The sequence below is a fragment of the Microtus ochrogaster genome, chromosome 22 (genome assembly GCF_000317375.1).
Source record: "Microtus ochrogaster isolate Prairie Vole_2 chromosome 22, MicOch1.0, whole genome shotgun sequence".
Lineage (NCBI taxonomy): Eukaryota > Metazoa > Chordata > Mammalia > Rodentia > Cricetidae > Microtus > Microtus ochrogaster.
In genome coordinates this window covers 11885464-11905942 of record NC_022023.1, presented here as the reverse complement: position 1 = coordinate 11905942, position 20479 = coordinate 11885464, and the positions used below count along the sequence as shown (strand labels likewise).

Sequence of the window (20479 nt, the reverse complement as noted above, 5' to 3'; positions counted from 1 at the left end):
TGGGATATATAGTTCACTGGCAGAGCACTGGCCTAATAAACAATCCCAAATGGCAAAAAAATAATTCCAATAATAAAGCACAATAAATATGAGCAATGAATGAAATACAGGAACTTTCTCTTCTACTTAAAAAATTATTATTTCTCAGTGTTTTTATGTAATTATCTTGTTTTAGAATTAAGGGAGCAAATGAGTTTCATTCTACTTTGTTTTTGCTTTTTTTTTTTGACTTTATTGGTCTTTTGCTTGTTTGATTTTCGTTTTTTATTCTGTTCTTTAAGAGAAAGAAAGAACATAAAATTGGGTAGGGAGGTGGGGAGGATCTAGGAGGAGCTTGGGGATCAAAATATATTGTATAAAAAGCTTTTTTTTTTCAATTAAAAAAAACAACAAGCCAGGCAGTAGTGGTGCACACCTTTAATCCCAGCACTTGGGAGGCAGAAGCAGACATCTTTAAGTATAAGGCCAGTCTGGTCTACATAGTGAGTTCCAGGACAGTCAGGGCTCCACAGAGAAACCCGTCTCAAGTAACAACAAAAAACACACAAGAAGAAAAGGAAAAAACCCACAAATCTTTGGGTTTTGTTTTTTAAGTTTTGTTTCACGAAACATAAGGTCTAAAAGTAAGACGAACGTTGCATCTGTGACTGGCTTCATTATCTATAATTTAGCTTAAAATTTATCCTGTACAGGTGATTATTAGTTTCTCCCTAGTGTAGTAAGTTTATTTTGTGGCACCGGGGATTGAACCAAGAACCGTATGCACGCCAGTCAAGCTTCTACTGCTGAACTACAGCTGCAGCCACTGCTTATTTCTTCACTGGAAACAAGGTCTCCATAAGTTACACAGACTGGCCTCAAGCTTGCCTCAGCCTCTCAGGTAGCTAGGATTTCAGGCCTGAACCAACAGTGTCACACCAGACTCCCTCTGTTTTGTTTTTATCTATTAATATGCACGGGCAGAGGTCAGAGGGTAACTTCCGGTGTCGGCTTTCCTCCCCCATGGTTATGGGGACTGAAGTGAGGTTCTCAGGCTCCTGCCATAAGAGCTCTTCCGAGGCCCCCACCCTTATTCTGATTATAAAACTACTATGCACAGAGTAGGAATTCAATAAATAATTGCCGAATGAACTAATTAAAAATCTAGATATTATGGTAAAAACTTAAATCTCAATTTTTTTTTAGCATTTTAAAATGGGGACCTTGGAGGAGTGTTTAAGGGGAGGGAGAGGCAGGGAGGGGAACAGAAAAATGTAGAGCTCATTAAAAATCAAATATATATATATATATATTTGGCTCTAGCCACGGAGACAAAAATACAAAGAACATTAGTCATGGTGTAGGTAAACCTTTTCAATGCCCTGTGCCCTTTACCCTCCCATTAAAGTGAAAGCCTAGAAGGAAGGAGGCCAGCTCGTGGAGTGTACCTTTCTGTTCCTGAGGCGGGCCCTCCTGGCAGAGATGCGGCCCCGCTGAGCCTCCAGCCGCTGGCACTGCTGTCTTAGTGCGCTCAGCTCCCCATTCTCACCAGGGTGCAGCTCCGGACCGTAAGCCAGGCTCTTCAGCTCCTCGGGACTTTCACACGGGTCGTAGTAGATCACTTCATCCTGTTTCTCTAAACAGATTAGTGATTTTCTTACAAATGTCTTACTATAAGAAAATAATTCAAAAACTGTCTTTAAATATAAAGAAAGACTAGCTGTATTACATCATGTAGAGGAGAACAGCATTAGAATTACATACGCACACTTCTTACATAGCTGCACACAGTAACAGTTTTCTACCAGACATGTTTCATGTGCTGGAAAAAGCATTTTAATGGCCACATAGTATCCACTAGTTCAAGCATTCTCAGAATGTCCCAGTGTTCTGTTATTTCCGATTTCATGGTGATAAACATCTCTTCGCACCCGTGTGTGTGTGTGTGTGTGTGTGTGTGTGTGTGTGAGTGAGAGAGAGACAGAGACAGAGCGCCTCCTTCCCTAGCGAATGAAGTGAGGGCTCGGGTTCGTCATGTCTCTCCCCATGCCCCAGCACAGCACACACTGTCTCACCTGTCTTCACTCTCGATTATATACTGATTTTTAAAAACCATGCCTGTAACAACCCCGAACCCTGCAGAAGCACACAGACTACAAAGTTTTCTATGTCCTCCCCAAACCAGAGTCCCATCCCGAAGGAAAACACCCTTCCAGGTTAACTACTGAAAAGTAAAAGTTCCCCTAAATGTATAAAATGTTCACAACTGAAAAGAGCTGCAAAGGTTTTGGATATCAAGATTAAACCAACCAAATGCTGAGGCCATGCGTGAGGATCATTAAACTTGAAGGGGCCTGGAGAAGGAGACTGAAGCTATGGAGGGACCTACCATGATCTTGGGTAGGAGGAATCAAAACCGCAAGATGACCATTCTCCCCAAGTACTAATTTTAAGCACAATCCCAATCAAAAGTCCAGGGAGTTTTGTTTGTTAGAAGTTGCCAAAGTGATTCTAAGCTTCATCTGGAAGAATGAAGAAGCGAGAGCATCAGAGGATGTGGAGCAGCAGGGTCCTGGGTACAACACAGGAGTGCAGAGCCCACACCAGGATGCCTCAGACTGTGGTCAGAAGGCTCAGGGCCTCCAGTTTTTTAAAAAATCAATGATCGGGCTGGGCAGAGATGGGCATACCTTTAAACCCAGCACTCGAGAGGCAGACAGATCTGAGTTTGAGACCAGCCTGGTCTACAAGAGCTAATTCCAGGACAAGCTCCAAAGCTACAGCAAAATCCTGTCTCAAAAAAAAAAAAAAATCAATGATTGGGACCAATTTGGGGAGAATAGTATGACCAACAACTGAATACAATCTGTAGTGTGGAAAGGATTCTAAGATAGAAGATACAGCTGGCATGACTTTTCTCAGATGCAAAATCTGGGGACAATAGTAAAGTAGGGCATGGTGGCGCCACCTACAGTCCCAGCACCTGGGAAGTGAAGACTGAGGATTTAGGCCATCATTGACCACAGAGCAATGCAGAGTCCAGGCTGTGTCAATTACATGAACCCATCAGTAACGTGTGTGTGTGTGTGTGTATACTACAGCAGGAGAACTACAAACTACTGGGAGAGAAAGGAGACACAGGGTAGGTAACAACCAAGGGTAGTGGGGCGTGAACACAGCAAAGCACAGGACACGCGTGTATAAACTGGGTTATAAAGTGTAAAGGTGTACGGTGTGGTGGTGCACATCTGAGACCCGACCCTCAGGGCTGAGGAAGGAGGCTGCAATGGGCTTGAGGCCAGCTACAACTACATGGCAAGACCCTGTCTCAAAACACCAAAAAGAAGAGAAAAATGGGGGAGAAAAGGCAACATCTCAAAGAAAAATAGCCATTAAATTATTAAACTGTTTTCATTATCAGTTGTAATGAAATAAACAGGTTGTGCGGTGCCGTCTTCTCTCCCAAGTGTCTGTGGTGCAAAGAGAACAGCATGGACACGGAAGGCCCGCCCTCATCTGCTGCCGGGCGCCCTTCTGTGCAGCCTCTCTATGGGCTATTATGAAACTCAGAAGAGAGAAATAATAGAGGGAAGAGGAAGATGTATTTCAAGTTTCTACCCTAGCCGTTTTGGTAGCTACATATTAAAGTGTTAGTAAGCATTGCCCTTAACCCAACCATTCTATTTTTTAAATATTTATCTCATAAATTATCAGGAATCTGTGGACAGGACATATACAATGTTCAAGACAGGGAGAGACCAGAAACCACAGTATGCCTGGAAAACGGAAACTATGTGGCCGTTAAAATTCAGAGTTCTCAAAATTATTATACTTAAATGAATCTATTGTATATTAGGTAAAAATGAGGTAACTTGATAGAGTATTGAATACTGTCGAACAATAAACATCCTAAAGAGAAACTAAAAACAGGCAGTGGCTGTAGTGGGTCATTCATAAGACTAAATTGATAATTGGTCTACATGTCCTCGAACATGTGACTCGACATTTCATTCTGACATAAACGTGAATGTTACCTTTTATAAGTCTCTTAACAGAGTCCAACCGTGTGACAAGGATCGTCTCCTCACTTCTCAGGATCTCAAGTTTAACCTCATACAATTCCAGCTGAATCTCGTAATACTGTATTTCCAGCTCATCTACAGCATCTATGGTCTTTCCCTGGACTGGAAGTTCCTCCACCTGTTTGTGTGCAGAGAGGAATACATGATTAGCATAGTAAGCATCCTGGCCTTGTTCTGGTCTTCCAACTCTAAGAAAGGAGTCAGACAAAGCACTCACATCTCAAGAGACAAACTTGAATGCATTCAGTGTGCTCTACATACACTCCACCTTAAAGCAAGGCAACACATTTGCGGTCTAGAAACATTAAATGTTAGCACTCTTAAGCACCAGTGTGGCAATATTGAAGGGTCCTTTGGAGGTGATAGGTCTGATGAGGTCGAGGGGTGGGACCCTGTGGTGGGAAGGCTCTTAGTGGTGCCTCCTCTCATGGACAGGAGAGGCTGTGAGCACACAGCAAGGATGGCCACAGCCAGGAAGAGAGCCCTCAATCTTCGGTGTCTATCTCCAGAGCTGTAAGGAATAATTAAATATCTTTGTAGTCAGCCCAACTATGGCATCTTACAAGCAGCCTGATCTAAGGCAGCTACTGACAAGATTCTGCTCTGAAGTCCCAAGACTATGGAAATTCTTACCAGACTGAGCCTATGAAGAACCACTTAGATTAAGACATAGTGGAGCCCTTGTTTAGTGGTGGGATACATGTTTAGCACCTGTATGCAAGATGTTGGCTCCAGGACACTGTCACACTGTTCACAAGCAGAGGCATGCAGATACACACATGTATGTGTGTACAGGAGTATTTACTAAACATACTGCTGGACTGTTTTTTTTTTTTTTTTTTTTTTTTTTGGTTTTTCGAGACAGGGTTTCTCTGTGGCTTTGGAGCCTGTCCTGGAACTAGCTCTGTAGACCAGGCTGGTCTCGAACTCACAGAGATCCGCCTGCCTCTGCCTCCCGAGTGCTGGGATTAAAGGTATGCACCACCACCGCCCGGCTTTGCTGGACTGGTTTTTAAAATAAATCTCCCACTTCAATCCTAAACTCAGTGTTACAAGCAAATCCTGGGCTATATTCAGAAACATCTTGAGAACACATCTACTGGAAGCCTGTGCTAGAAAACACAAAGGGAGCTCGTTACCAACGCCTAGGAGGAAAGGGCAACAGGCCTTTAGAGGGTTGTGTCTGTCTGTCTCACCTTCCTCTGGATTTCGGCTCGCCTGTGGCTGAGACACAGCTCTTTGGCTCGCATCAGCTGCAGAGTCTCCCGCGCTAACATGAGCTGGAGATTTTCTAGTCTGGGCATGGCTGTGGCCCAGGCAGCCTGGCCAAACCTCTTCCGATCCTGCTCCATTTGTTTCTGCATTCCTGAGTTTGTAATTAATAAAATATAACAGAAGTACAACTCATTAATGAATCCTGGGTTGTTTCTTTGTTGCCCCTTCTTCAAACTAAAACATCCTTTCAACACCGCTTGGTCATTGATAGGAACTCTAGGTATTCAACTGAAAAGCAGGCCAATAACAGCTCATGATCCACCTCACGAGCCACCTGCTTTTATAGCTTGGTCCAGACTACTTCTGTGACTGATGAGTGGTGTGGACAGTCTGATCAACATTAAGCTCATTACTCAGCTTTCAACCGAATTTCAAATCCTAATAAATGTGTGCTGGTTAGTTTCTGTCAACTTGATGCAAGCTAGAGTCCCCTGGGAAGAAGATCAATTGAGCAGTTGCCTCCATCAGGCTGTCCTACGGACATGTCTGGAGGGCATTTTCTTAACTGTTGATTGATATCAACAATCAAGGGCAAGGAGGGCCTAGCCGCCCTGTGTGTGGTCCCCAAATGTGTAAGAATGCAAACTTAACTTCAGCCAGGGAAACAGCCCCCAGCTCCAGCAGGTGCTCCCTGAGAATCCATGGCCACTGTGGCCAAGGAAGCAGGTAGGCTAACTGAAGATCTTCACCTCTTTGTAGGCAGAGACTGCTTTCATTTCCAGGCCACCCAGACCCAAATAATCACATAGAAATTATATTAATTACAACACTGTTTGGCCAATAGTTCAGGCGATTTCCTAGCTACCTTTTATCTTAACCCATTTCTATTATTCTGTGTATCGCCACAAGGCTGTGGCCTACCAATAAAGGTTCTGGGCATCTTTCTCCTTTGGCAGCTACTGGCATCTCTGACTCTGCCTACTTTCTCTCTAGATCTCTTCCAGCCTGGCAATATTCTGCCCTGCCATAGGCTGAAGCAGCTTCTTTATTAACCAATGGCAGTAAAACACATTCACAGCATACAGAGGGGAATCCCACATCACCTCTTCTCCAATTCCAGTGCTCCAGTCTCATACCTAGCTCTGCAGACCACCTGCTGAAGCCAACCTCCCTGACCTCCACCCTGTCTCCAGTGCCACACAGATCTTCCCCTCCAAGCTCTCCCTCTCAGCCCACCCCAAATCATGTCTTTATCCCAGTCCCCAACTATAACAGTCACTCCCTAGGAGCCCACAGGCCATTCCAGACGGGGAAGCAGGGAGCTAACTGCAGATCTTCACCTCTTCCTCAGCTCCTCTAAGTCCCTTCCCCAGGTTTCATCCCCACTCTGCAGCAGATCACCTGCTGTGGCCTCTCCTCACCTCTGCCCCCATTCCCAGGGGCTAAGCAAATCCTGGTAGAACACTACACTTTCCTCCCTCCGGGGAGTCCCCTGCATCCTCCTCCTAGCCCATTCCTATTACTGTCAGCTCCCACTACCTAGAAACACCTGGAACCCGCAGTGGCCACATCTGTCTCGATGCTAGATGAATTTCCTAACAGGCAACACACAATCACCACACTCTCCAAAGAACCAGAGAGGGCAACAGAAACCAATGAAGGAAACCCTCACCCAACAAAGACCAGTATCAGCTCCTAGAACTACAATCTTCCCAAACCCAGATGCCTAGATGCCAGCATAAAAACACAGTAACAGCCAGGATAATGTCTCCACTAGAGTACAGCAACCCTACCACAGCAGGGCCTTAGTATTCAACATAGCCAAAAGACAACAAAAAGACCTTAAAATAACCTTTATGAATATGATAGAGGTCCTTAAAGAGGAAATTAATAAATTCCTTAAAGAAACCTATGAAAGAGGCCGAGACAACAAACTCCACAGGAGCAAGATCCAGACCAAGGACATTTACAGAAACAGACTGAGCCAGCAACCTAGGCTGGAGCAGGCCTGAGACAGTAAACTCCAAAGGAGCAGGAATGGATCCAGACGAGGGACATTTACGGAAACTGGACTGAGCCAGCGAACTCCACGGGAGCAGAGCAAACCCCAGGAGCACCAAGCAACCTCCAGAAACACAGAGTGACCATCGGGGTGACTGGAACCATGGCACTGACTGTACCACAAGGAGCAACCATTTGAGCCTTGGCTTCACTGGCACCTGGAAGACTGACCAGAGTCACAGACAGCCCCAACTACACCAAATAGAGGAAAAGATGGGTAGACAAGGTAAGAACACATGCAAATCAAAATAACTGAGATTCCATCTCACACCTGTAAGAATGGCCAAGATCAAAAACACTGATGACAACTTATGCTGGAGAAGTTCCTCAAGACCCAGTATTACCACTTTTGGGTATATAGCCAAAGGATGCTCAATCGTGCCACAACTATGTTCACTATGTTCACAGCAGCTCAACTATGTTCACAGCAGCTTTGTTTGTCATAGCCAGAACCTGGAAACAATCTAAATACCCCTCAACTGAAGAATGGATAAGGAAAATGTGGCACATTTAAACAATGGAGTACTACTCAGCAGAAAAAAAAAATAACCACATCTTGAATTTTGCAGGAAAATGGATGGAGCTAGAAAACATTATTTTGAGAGAGGTAACCCAGACACAGAAAGACAATTATCACATGTACTCACTCATCGGTAGTTTTTAAACATAAAGCAAAGAAAGCCAGCCTGCAAACCACAATCCCAGAGAATTTAGACAACAATGTGGACACTAAGAGAGACTTACATAGATCTAATCTACATGGGAAGTTGAAAAAGACAAGATCTCCTGAGTAAACTGGGAGCATGGGGACCTTGGAGGAGGATTGAAAGGGGTAGGGGAGAGGCAGGGAGAGGAGCAGAAAAAACTGTAGAGCTCAATAAAAATCAATTTAGAAAAAAGAAACACTGCTACAGCTGAAATCATACATTGACCCTCACACACTGATAATGGGGACTTCAATACTCCAATGTCACCAATATAGGTCATTCAGAGAAAAACTAAACAGAAATGCTAGGTCTAGGGGGCTGGAGAGATGGTTCAGTGGTTAAGAGCACTGGCTGCTCTTCCAGAAGTCCTAAGTTCGATTCCCAGCAACCGTTACATGGTGGCTCACAACCATCTGTAATAAGATCTGGCACCCTCCTCTGGCGTGCAGGCATACATGGAGGCAAAATGTTGTATACATAATAAATTAATTAATTATCTTTAAGAAAACAGAAAAGAAATGCTAGATCTAACTGATGTTATAAACCAAATGAACCTAACAGCTATTTACAGAACATTTCACCCAAATACAAAAGAATATACCTTCTTCTCCACAGCTCAAGGAACTTTCTCCAAAATTGACCATATACTCCAATACAAAGCAAGTCTCAAGAGATGCAAGAAAATTGAAGTAACACACTGTATGCCATCAGACTACCATGGATTAAAGTTGGATACCAACAACAAAAACAGAATGCTTACAAACTCTCTACTGAATGAAAAATGGGTCAAGACAGAAATTAAGAAATTAAAGACTTTCTAGAATTGAATGAAAATTAATACATAACATACCCAAACTTACAGGACACAAAGAAGGCAGTTCCAAGAGGCAAGCTCATAGCAATAGATGCCAAGAGAAAAAAATTGGAGCAATCTCCCACTAATGACTTAACAACACATCTGATAGTTCTAGAGCAAAAAGAAGAAATCACATCCAAAAGGAATGGACAGTAAGAAATAATCAAACTTAGCTGAAATCAGTAAAACAGAAACAGCAGTAAAATACAAAGAATCAATGAAATGAAAGAGTTGGTTCTTTTTGAAAAATCAGTAAGATTGATAAACCCTTATCCAAATTAATTAAAAGGCATAAAGAAAATACCCAAATTAACAAAAGCAGAAACAAAAGAGGGACATACAACAGACACAGGAAACCCAGACAATAAGGAAATACTTTAAAAAACTGTACTCCACCAAATTTGAAAATCTAAAAGAAATGATTAATTTTCTCAATACATACCACTTACCAAAATAAAATGAATTGGACATGTTCCTTCTATTTCTATTTTGTGGAATAATTTGAGGAGAATTGGCATTAACTCTTCTTTGAAAGCCTGGTAGACTTCTGTACTAAAACTATCTGGCCCTGGGATTTTTTTGGTTGGGAGACTTTGTATTTTCCTGCCCCATCCTGCTGTGGCTTCTAAATAATCATTCAAAGGCTTAATATCAATTACAAACTGCTTGGCCTATAGTTCAGGGTTATTACTAACTAGCTCTTACGTTTAAATTAACCCATGTCTATTAATCTATGTATTGATATGTGGCCATGGCTTTTACTGGTCTGCTGGCATCTTGTTTCTTGGGTGGCTAGTCCCTTTCGACTCCGCCCCCCCTCTCTGTTTTCAGTTTGGCTTTCCTGCCAGCTATATTCTGCCTTGCTATAGGCCAAAGCAGCTTTTATTATCAACCAATGAGAGCAACATATATTCAGAGCACAGAAGGGTTACCCCCACAACAGTGTTTCTATTTTGTTAAGAGGTTATAGATCAGTTTAGATTGCTTACCTAATGTAGAGTTTACTTTGGTAAGTGGTATGTAAAAGTGGATGACTGTATGCAGGAGAATCCAAATAGATACACACTTATCACCTTGCACAAAACTCAACTTCTGATCAAATGGATCAAAGACATCAACATAAAACAGATACACTAAACCTGATAGACAAGAAAGCAGAGACAGGCTTAAAGGCATTGGCATAGGAAAAGACTGTCTGAACAGAACACAGGCACTAAGGTCAACAATCAATAAATGTGATCTCATGAAACTGAAAAGTTTCTGTAAAGCAAAGGACACCATCATTCAGACAAAGCATCAGTCTACAAAATGGGAAAAGATTTTCACAAACTGCACATCTGATGGAGGACAAATATCCAAACTATATATAAAGAACTCAAAAAAACCCAAATATCAAGAAAACAAATAACCCAATTTAAAAAAATGGGCACAGATTACAGAGAGAATTCTCAATAGAGAAAATTCAAATGCCCGAGAAACACTTAAAGAAATGTTTGATATCCTTAGGCATTAGGGAAATGCAAATCAAAACTACTCTGAGATCTCATCTTTACACCTGAGGATACTGGTGAGGATGTACAGTAAGAGGAACACTCATCCGTTGCTGATGGGAGTGCAACCTGTACAGAACTATGGAAATCAGTGTGACGGTTCCTCAGGAAGATGGAAATCTGTCTACCTCAAGATTCAGCCATACCACTTTGGGGCATTATACCCAAAGGAGGCTTCATCCTACCACACAGACACTGGTTCAACCATGTTCATTGCTGCTCTATTCATTATAGCCAGAAACTGGAAATAACTTAGATGTCCCTCAACAGAAGAATGGGTGAAGAGAATAAGAATATGGTACATTTACACATCAGAATATTTCTCAGCTGTTAAAAAAATGGCATCATGAAATTTGTAGGCAAATGGACAGAACTTGAAAAAAATCATCAGATCCAGAAAAAACAAATACATTATGTATTCACTTATATGTGGACTTTAGCTGTTAAGTCAATGATAACAAAGCTACAATCTGAAGAACCAGGGTTATTTATAAAGGAGGGCTAGAGGAGACAAATAGATCTCATTAGGAAAAGGAAATAGAATAGTTAGTTATGGATGAGATGCTGGAATGGGAGAGATAAAATTAAGGCCATCTGAGCGGTAGTGTGGGGTCCTAATCCAGTAGAGGCCCCCTAAAACATTTACACATAGAAAGGTGATCTAAATAAAGTTGCCAAATAATGGGGAGATAGCCCCAACTGGCCATCTTTAAGTTATCAAATAAATCTTCCAATACTGGGATTGGGCTACGTCTAATTGAATTTTTGGCCAAAGGGGTCCAGAGGGAATCCTCAAACAACCAGGCTGTTGCAAAGACTATAGGTTGCTCTCCACAAACTGACGGTATAGTGGTTAAAATAAAAATGGTCCCCATAGCCGGGCGGTGGTGGCGCACGCCTTTAATCCCAGCACTCGGGAGGCAGAGGCAGGCGGATCTCTGTGAGTTCGAGACCAGCCTGGTCTACAGAGCTAGATCCAGGACAGGCTCCAAAGCCACAGAGAAACCCTGTCTCAAAAAACCAAAAAAAAAAAATAAAAATAAAAATAAAAAATGGTCCCCATAGATCCAAAGCCTGTGGCACTATTAGGAGGTGTGGTCTTGTTGGAGTAGGTGTGGTCTTGTTGGAGTAGGTGTGGCCTTCTTGGAGCAGGTGTGGCTTTGAGGTCTCAGACACTCAAGCCTGGCCTAATGTGGCAGTCTCTTCCTGCTGCCTATAGATCCAGATGTAGAACTCTCAGCTCCTTCTCCAGCACCATGTCTACCTTCATGCCATCTCACCATGATGATAATGGAATAAATCTCTGAACTGTATGTAAGCCAGCCCCAATTAAATGTTTTCCTTCATAAGATTTGTCATCGTGTCTCTTCACAGTAATAAAACCCTAAGGCAGATGGCAAGGCCCCATTACTGAAGACAACACCTATACGACTCATCAAAAATGGAGAAGTCAAACTGGTGCCTACACTGAGCCTTTACCCCTATTTTCTAGTGTCTTAAATCCAGGAAGGTACTCTGCATGCTACAATAAGTGCTGCAGAATTATCCTGCACACTGTGAACATCTGTCACTCCAATTGGTTTCATAAAAAGCTGAATGGCCAATAGGTAGGCAGGATTTGGGGGGCAGAGAGGATGCTGGGAAGAAGGGTAGAGGCAGGGAGTTGCCAGCCAGATGCAGCAGAAGTAGGAGATGAACATGCTGTGCTGAAAAAAGGTACCGCCATATGGCAGAGGGTAGATAAGAAATATGGGTTAATTTAAGTGGTAAGAGTTAGTTAGTAACAAGCCTAAACTATCAGCAGAACATTTATAATTAATAATAAGCCTCTGTGTGGTTATTTGGGAGCTGGCTGGCAGGACAGAAAGGTCCACCTACATATAAGAAAGATATAAACACCAACCCAGCCACAAACCTTTGATCTACAATGGTGTCCTGACTGCAAGATATGCTAGGGTAATGATAGCACACAGCTTGTGGGAGCAACCAACCAGTATTTGATTTGACATAAGGCCCACAATGGAACTCGTATTCAACATTGCTTGGGTGACCAAACCAGAGGCCTGTCATGAGCACCCCAATCAGACCCAATGCTTTCACAGGATCTCAGAGCCCTGCTTTTCATCTTCAGGGTTGTTTGCTGCCCCTGCCATTTACTATGTGCTGAACAAACGTATCACAGACTTCGTTCACCAGGCTGGAAATTGTCATGCTTATCCTTCTGCTGAATTCCCAGTGCTCAGCAAATGTGGTTCCTGATACTGATCATGCATGCCAATGTTTACTGAGTAAAATAAACATCACATATATCTTAGTACAGTAGTTTTAATATTACCTGTTAATGCTGCTACTGTTTCCTTAAAATAATTCACAGTGACATCTTGAATAGAAACCACTGCTTCTTCAGCCCGTCTGGTCCATTCATCGGCTTCCTTCTCCAGGGAAAGCACCCTTTTAGGACCCAGGTCATCCTCACTCAGGGACTTCTACAAAACAGTCATGTACCACCATTAGGGAATTGGAAGCGGCTGTGTAGACTACTGCTCAGCTGGCTGCTGAGTAGGTGGGCTCTGGTGGGCTCGGTGCGGGCTCCACTGACAAAAGCTGTCCTCTGGGAATGGGGGGGAAACCCTGACTGTGCGTTACTAGGACTTTTCAGGGCACACAGGGTGCGAATGAGATGTCTGCTGTTTGGTACTCAGAACTCATGCTGCTTTTGCTGTAGTTCCTTTTAGGAACCTTAAATACTTAGTACTTAATGCAATATGGTCACCTCGAAGATATTGACATCTATGTATTCAGAGCAGTGCCATTTGCAGCTATGGGCTGAATGTTTGTGGGCCCTGAAGTTCATATATTGAAGCTTAAATCCCCAATGTGAGGGTAATAAGCCATGAGGATACAGCTCTCATGATTAGGATTGATGCCCTTATAAAAAGAAGAGGTATAATATCTCTCTGCTCTTTACATCAAGACAGCCGAACACTAGCAAGCAAGTACCCATCACCAGGTCTGCTAGCACCTGACCTTTGACTTCCCAGCCACCAGAACTGCAAGGACAAAAGCCTGTGTGCTGTTCTGACGGTCTGAACCAGGGGCTCCTGTGCATCCAGCATCCTTCTACAAAGCTTAATACAGTGACGCTGGTGTCGGTTAGTGTTACAGAAATGCAAGTCAGTGCTACAAGATACCACTCCCACCCACTAGGATAAAAAGACAAATAGAACAAGCGTTGAAGGCAGGCATGGTGACACATTGTAATCCCAGCATTTGGAAGGCTGAGGCAGGAGAACTGATATGAATCAAGGCTGATATGGGCTGTATAGCAATATCTGATCTCAAAAAGAAACAACAAAATATACCAGGTGCCCACACTTAGGTGCACTAAGACGGTGCACTTGATTTGGGAAACAGTCTGGCAGCCTTCAAAAGGTTAAACTTTAAAAAAAAGAAAAGGTAAACATTATCAGGTCCAATTCCCAGTACATACACAAGAGAAACCAAAGCATGTAAGTCAAGTATAATCCCACACTCAAGAGGCTGAGGTAGGAATTCTGCTGTGAATTCAAGATCATCCTAAGCTACACAGTGGGTGTCAGGTCAGCCTGAGCTATAGTTGAGATCCTGACTCAAAAAAGGGGAGGAGGCAGCACAGGTATGCATACACATGTTGATGGCAGCATTATCGTAATATCTAAAAAGGGTAAATGACCCAAGTGTCTGACAAGGGAGACTGGGTAAGCAAGATGCAGTATGTTCTTATAATGACAGTTATCTGCCAATAAAAAGAAATGAGGTCCCGATGGCTATGGCCAACTCTTAAAATATGCTAAGTGAAACCCACATCCGTTGTATAGTTTCACAGACGTGACTTTTTTTTTTTTTTTTTTTGAGACAGGGTTTCTCTGTGTATCTTTCTTTGGCTGTCTTGGAACTCACTCTCAAACTCACAGAGATCCGCCTGCCTCTGCCTCCTGAGGGCTGGGATTAAAGGTGTGCTACACCACGCCCGACTTTATGTGACATTTCTGTGGACTGGGGAGATAGCTCACAGGGAAAAGTCCTTGCCTTGCCTGAGTTCTGGCACAACATTTATATTGTGAACACATTATTGTGTGCCAGAATAGGCAGTGGAGACAGGAGATCTCCAGCAGCTCACACACAAACAAGCACATACACACACATCATATACACAAAGATAAAAAAATAAAAATAATAAAATTTCCACAACAGTCAAATACAGAGACAAAGTAGATTAGGGACTGCATGAAGCTGGAGAAAGTGAGAGATGACTGCTAGTGGGGACGAGGTTTCTTCTGAGGGTAAACAGTATTCTAACATTATTGCTGGCAAGATGGCTAAGGGGTAAAAGCTCTTGCTGCCAAGCCTGATGACTCAAGTTCAATCCCGGGAACCTACATGGCGGAAGGAGGAAACCCATTTTCCACAGGCTGTCCTCTCACCTCCACACACGCGCTACACACACACGCACACACAGACATACACACACGCACACACAGACATATACACACGCACACACAGACATACACACGCACACGCAGACATACACACACACGCACACACAGACATACACACACGCACACACAGACACATACACACGCACACACAGACATACACACACACTCACACATACACACACACACATACACACACACACACGCACACACAGACACACACTCACACATACACACACATGCACACACAGACAAACACACACGCACAGACTGACATACACACACGCACACACAGGCATACACACACAGACATATACACACATGCACACACAGACATACACGCACACGCACACACAGACACACGCACACAGACATACACACACTCACACATACACACACATGCACACACACATGCACACACAGACATACACACACAGACATACACACACACATACACACATACATACGCACATACACTCACACATACACACACACATACACACACATACACACGCACACACAGACACACACTCACACATACACACGCACACACACGTACACACACATACACACATATACACACATACACTCACACACACATGCACACATACACACACATGCATGCACACACACACACACACACACACACACACGACTTTCCCAACAGTCGTGGGTTAGAGCAGCATGTACAGAATGACTTCCTGCCGAGGTCACTAAAGCACATATACGAAGATGGCCCAGTGCAGGAGCAGAGCAGGGATCTGTCTGCTGTCTCCTGGGTCTAGCTGGCTGGACAAAAGGCAGTATTAACAATGCATTTTCTAAACGGGGTCACCCTAATGGAGTCAGAATGGCGGCAAAGACTAAAGTTTAAATTACTGAATTACAGTTCAGGGCCCATTTCTAAGAAATCTACATGTGTTCTTACAGGAGAGAATAAGCTAAAGGAAATACACATCACATCAAACCACCCACCAGCAGCGACAATGTCGATGCTTCCATATCTGCGGATTCCTCGGGGGACTGATAAAATGAGCAAAGTAATCTCTCTCCTTCCAATCCGTGACCTCCCCTCTTGGGGGAGAAGGCTTGCACGTGCTCAGCAAACAGACCACCACACAGCCACAGTCCCAAGCCCACTCTTTGTTTTGACACTGGATCTTACTAAGTTTCCCAAGCTGGCTTTGATTCTCATTGCCCAGGCAGGCCTGAGCCTACCTCCTGCACGGCTAGATTTACAGATCAGTGCCACCAGGCCTGGCTGCTGCTGTTGTTGCTTGTGGTTTTATGTCCAGGGCCTTGAAAACACTGGCACGAGTTCTACCACTGAAGAACGCTGCCTATAGTCCCAGCACTTGGGAAGTGGAGGCAGGAGGATCAAGCACTTAAGGCCAGCTTTAGCTACATGGTAAATCTGAGGCCAGCCTGGGCTACATGAGACCTTTTCTCTAAATAAATAAAAATTGTGTGTGTGTGTGTGTGTGTGTGTGACTGGAAGGATAATACACGACAGGTAGAGACAAAGTATCAGGGAACATACCAAAATATCAAGCTTACATGAGGTCGCAACTTCCCGCATATCTCTAAATGGCTGCAGTAAATACTGGAAGAACATGGTTGCCATGGTAACTAATTCCTGATATGCTTCATCTTCCTCTTGATAAACTTTCATTAACTCTACCATGGTGTTGGCTTTTCCATGATCTTGAAGAACCTAAAAGGCAAAAGTGTAAATAATACTAGGCATTTAAAATCATACAAAAAAACCAACTAAATAAAAGAAACCCAATATTCTCAACTTTAAACAATCAATTTTAAACATTAAGTAAACATGAAAATGTTCTCCAAGAAACCCAGCAACACAAGTGTGAGTAAGTAAGATGGCTTGTCCATGGAATACCACCACTACTATGTTCACATTCATACAACAGTGTTGTCTTAGGGCTCTTTAATAATCTGAGGACTCAGTATAATGGCTCACGCCTATAATCCCAACACTTGGGAGGCTGAAGCAAGAATTTTACTGAGTTTGAGGCCAGCCTGCCTGGGCTAAATCACTATTTCCAAGTCAGCCTGAGCTACAAAGCAAGGCCCAGTGTCAAAGAAAACACACAAACAAAAACACTATATACACTTCCGTGGACTCTAACCCCATGTGTAAGATCCAGATGGACAGGTGATTTATGCCCATGAGCAGCTCAATAGTATGAGCTAGGTTAGAATTGTAATAGCTGGGAAGGAACTTGAACTTGGGGGAAATACAAATGTTAAGAGATTAAGTGGAGGGGGGTAAGAATCTAAGAAATTCTGAGCTGAGTCTGGTGGAACGGACCTATAACTCAGCTACTTGGAATGTCAAGAGTGAGTGGCTCGGGCCTTAATTACAACCACTTTGGGAGCTGAATCTGGTTCATCCTGGAGCTGAAAGCTTCTAAAAAGCATGGGATATCAGAAAAGTAGAATAAGGCCTACAAAGCTGGAGTGCAGGGTGACAGGAGGGGTGAGCAAGAGGCTAAGTCTGCTAGAGCTACCGAGAGTTCAAGGCCGCCCTGGGCAACTTAGCTTCTGCCTGAAAATAAAAATGCCGAGGAGGCAGCTTCGGTGGCAGAGGGTTTGCCTTGCATGCCCAAGACCCAATCTCCAGCACTGACTGGTATAAAATGATCAGTTAAGGTTCCAAACCTGGCTTGTCTAAAAAAAACCTCCCACAGTTTCCTCATATTTTATTATAAAGTGAGATCATCATGGGAAGCAGGTGTGTGAGCCACACAGCATACAGTGATCCCGGCTGAGCTAGGTGGGGTAGCAAAAGCCTATAATCCCAGCACTTCAGAGGCTGAAGCAGGAGGGTCACCGCAGTCTGAGGGTAGCCTGGGCTACACAGTGAGTTCCAGAACAGCCTGGACTAATATGTGAGACCCTGTCACAAAACAAAGACCCCATTAACAGAATCCTTTTATAAAGCCGTTTTAGCTTTAAAGGGGTCCTTCTATATTTATCTTAAGATAATATACAACAACCAATATTTTGCTGTGACTAAATTCTTCTCACACCTCCTGTTCCTCAAAACTCAGCAAAATCATTCCTTACTAATGGCTGTCATAATTAGCTTCAGTTCTCACCTGACATACCTGGAAAAAGGGACCCTCAAGCGAACAACTGCCTCCAGCAGAGTGGCTGTGGGTACATCTGTGGGGCTAAATTGATAGAAAAGGACCTAGGTCTAGGCGGGTGGTCCTGGACTCAGAAGGGCAGCTGAGCAAGCCCGAGAAAACAAGCCAGTAGCCAGCCTTTCCGTGAGGATGAACTGCAACCTGTAAACCAAATAACCCCTCTCTGCCCCCAGCTGCGTCTGGTCAAGGTTTGCAGAGAACAAACCCAGAAGGAGAAACGGGAAATGTCCAGGGAGTGCCAGTGCACAGAATGAAGCTCTGACTCTGGGCTCTCTTCGGGAAAATGTTGCTGTGTAAAACATACAAGCTCCTTAAATCTTTCAGTGAACTTCTCAATGCCTCCCTTCCTTTAGGGTCTATCTAGGTTTACCACACAAATAATGAATTAGTGTGTCTCAGACTACCTCCTTCTGGACCAAAAGAGCCTTTCTATGGTTGCCACTACAAACTGAGGAATGAAGCCTCACTTGCAAGGGCTTTCCATTTGATAGTTATTGCTTAATGAGTAACAATAAAACTATCTTTTAAAAGCCATTCCTCCTCTAAGACGCTTTTTACCCACCTCTCACCTTCCCCAGAGGACCTGGAATTGGCATTTGGCTTATGTTTTTATTTCCTACGGGAACGCGTTGTTTTCGGTTTTGCTTTCAATATCTCTGGGTTTTCCCCATTACAACATCCTGCTCCGCTAAGATCAGGGAAAAGGTGAAGGGCTGAGCCTGGCTGAGATCTGCAAGTAAACTTCTTTCTAAACCACTAATGGTGGCGCTCGCCAGTAACCCCAGGATTTGAGAGGCTGAGGCAGAGGACTGCCGTAAGTTCAAAGTCAGCCTGGGCCACAGAATGAACGAGTCCCTGTTTTTAAAAAAACAAACAAAAAGAGAGAGAGGGCATGGCGCGGAGTCGCACTCTGATAATCCCAGCATTTGGGAAGGAGAGACAAAGATGAGGAATTCAGGTCACCCTGGGGGTACCTAAGATCCCGCCCCCAGAAAACAAACACACGAAAACTACTCCGCTGCAAAGTCTCGGGCCTCCCCCTCCCAGCCGAAGCGCAGGTGCACTACCGTCACCCGGTTCGCCCGGTGTCCCGGGGACCCGCCCTCCGTCCGGGGTCAACGCCGCGTACCTGGCGCAGCCGCGCGGCCGCCCCGTCCAACCGCGCGCGCATCGTCCTCTCCCGGAACTCGCGCAGGCACTCGTAGTCGTTCGGGTCGCCCGGGGCCGGGAAGAGCACGTCGCGCACGGCGGCGCCGCCGCAGCCGTCGGCCGCCTGGCCCAGGTAGCGCTCCAGCTGGTGGCAGAGCTCGTGCATCGCCGCGTCGCCGGGGTCCGCAGGCGCCGGCCACACGAGCGGCCACACGAGAGCCCACAGCCCGCGCCCCAGGCTCCAGCCCCCGCCGCCCGCCGCGTCCAGCTCGGGTGGCAGCGGCGGGAAGCAGCACTCCAGGGCCGGGCACAGCGCTGCCAACTGCCGGTGCGCTCCCCGGAACCCGGCGGCCGACAGCAGCCCGGCCCAGCTGCAACCCCCGCCGCCGCCGCCCTCCGGCGGCCCGCGTCGCCGCTGCGCCGTGCGGTCGTGACAGGTGACGGCGAACTGGCCCTCCGCGGCGTTCCAGGCCACCAGGAAACGCAGCTGGTGTCGCTCGGGCTCCCGGAAGAGGTCCTCGCGCAGCGGCACCCAGCCTTCCAGGCTGTCGGGCTGCTCGCAGGCCATGGCCGCCGCGGACCCCCAGACCCCGCCGGGCCGCGACATTTTTCGCGAGCTGCTGCTGCTCTCGGCCGCGCAACTGTTCCCGCCCCCTTCTCTCTGATTGGCTGTCTGAGGGAGGCCGCCTCGGGTTGGTTAAGTGAGAGCCAATGAAAAGTCTTTGGGGGGGGGAAGAGAGGAGAGAGACAGAGAGACCCGGTTTCCCTTTTACCCCCGGTTAACCTTGAACTCACCAAGTACCACCAAGTAAACCAAGCTGGCCTTGAACTTTTAGGTCCGCAGCCCGAGAGTACGAGAATTAAAGGCGCACCCCGTCGTGCTTGGAAGAAATTTTACTTTTAATCTCATGTGTGGACAGGACGACGTTGCTCCTGAGTACCGGTACCAGAAGAGGGCGACAGATCCCCTAGCTCAGGATAAATTTATGCAGCTGTGAACCCCCTAAGGAACTGGGACCCGAACTGCAGGTGCTCTTAGCCTGTGAGCCATCTCTCCAGCCAGTCTTAGTTCTCTACACTAAAATGACAATTTCCTTCAGCAGGACCCTGTTAAGGATGTGGCTCCTGCCACAAATATGCTGGTGTGATCAAACTTTCATTTGAACTCAGCAGTTATTGACTGCCTGTGGGTGTTAAGAACTGAGAGTATCTCCGGGCGGTGGTGGCGCACG

At 45.1% G+C, this 20479-nt stretch overlaps 1 protein-coding gene across 1 annotated transcript in view; it reads right to left on the bottom strand.

Moving 5' to 3' along the window:
* The window catches only part of Whamm (WAS protein homolog associated with actin, golgi membranes and microtubules), a 26942-nt gene extending 6463 nt beyond the window's left edge, over window positions 1-20479 (bottom strand). Inside the window, exons 1-6 of the mRNA XM_005357668.3 lie at window positions 19228-20479; window positions 16466-16639; window positions 12786-12936; window positions 5258-5427; window positions 4014-4179; window positions 1428-1615 (exon numbers count right to left, since the gene is read on the bottom strand). Of these exons, the coding sequence (XP_005357725.1) occupies window positions 1428-1615; window positions 4014-4179; window positions 5258-5427; window positions 12786-12936; window positions 16466-16639; window positions 19228-19854 (1476 nt within the window). The 5' untranslated portion in view covers window positions 19855-20479. The remainder of the gene's footprint in view (window positions 1-1427; window positions 1616-4013; window positions 4180-5257; window positions 5428-12785; window positions 12937-16465; window positions 16640-19227) is intronic.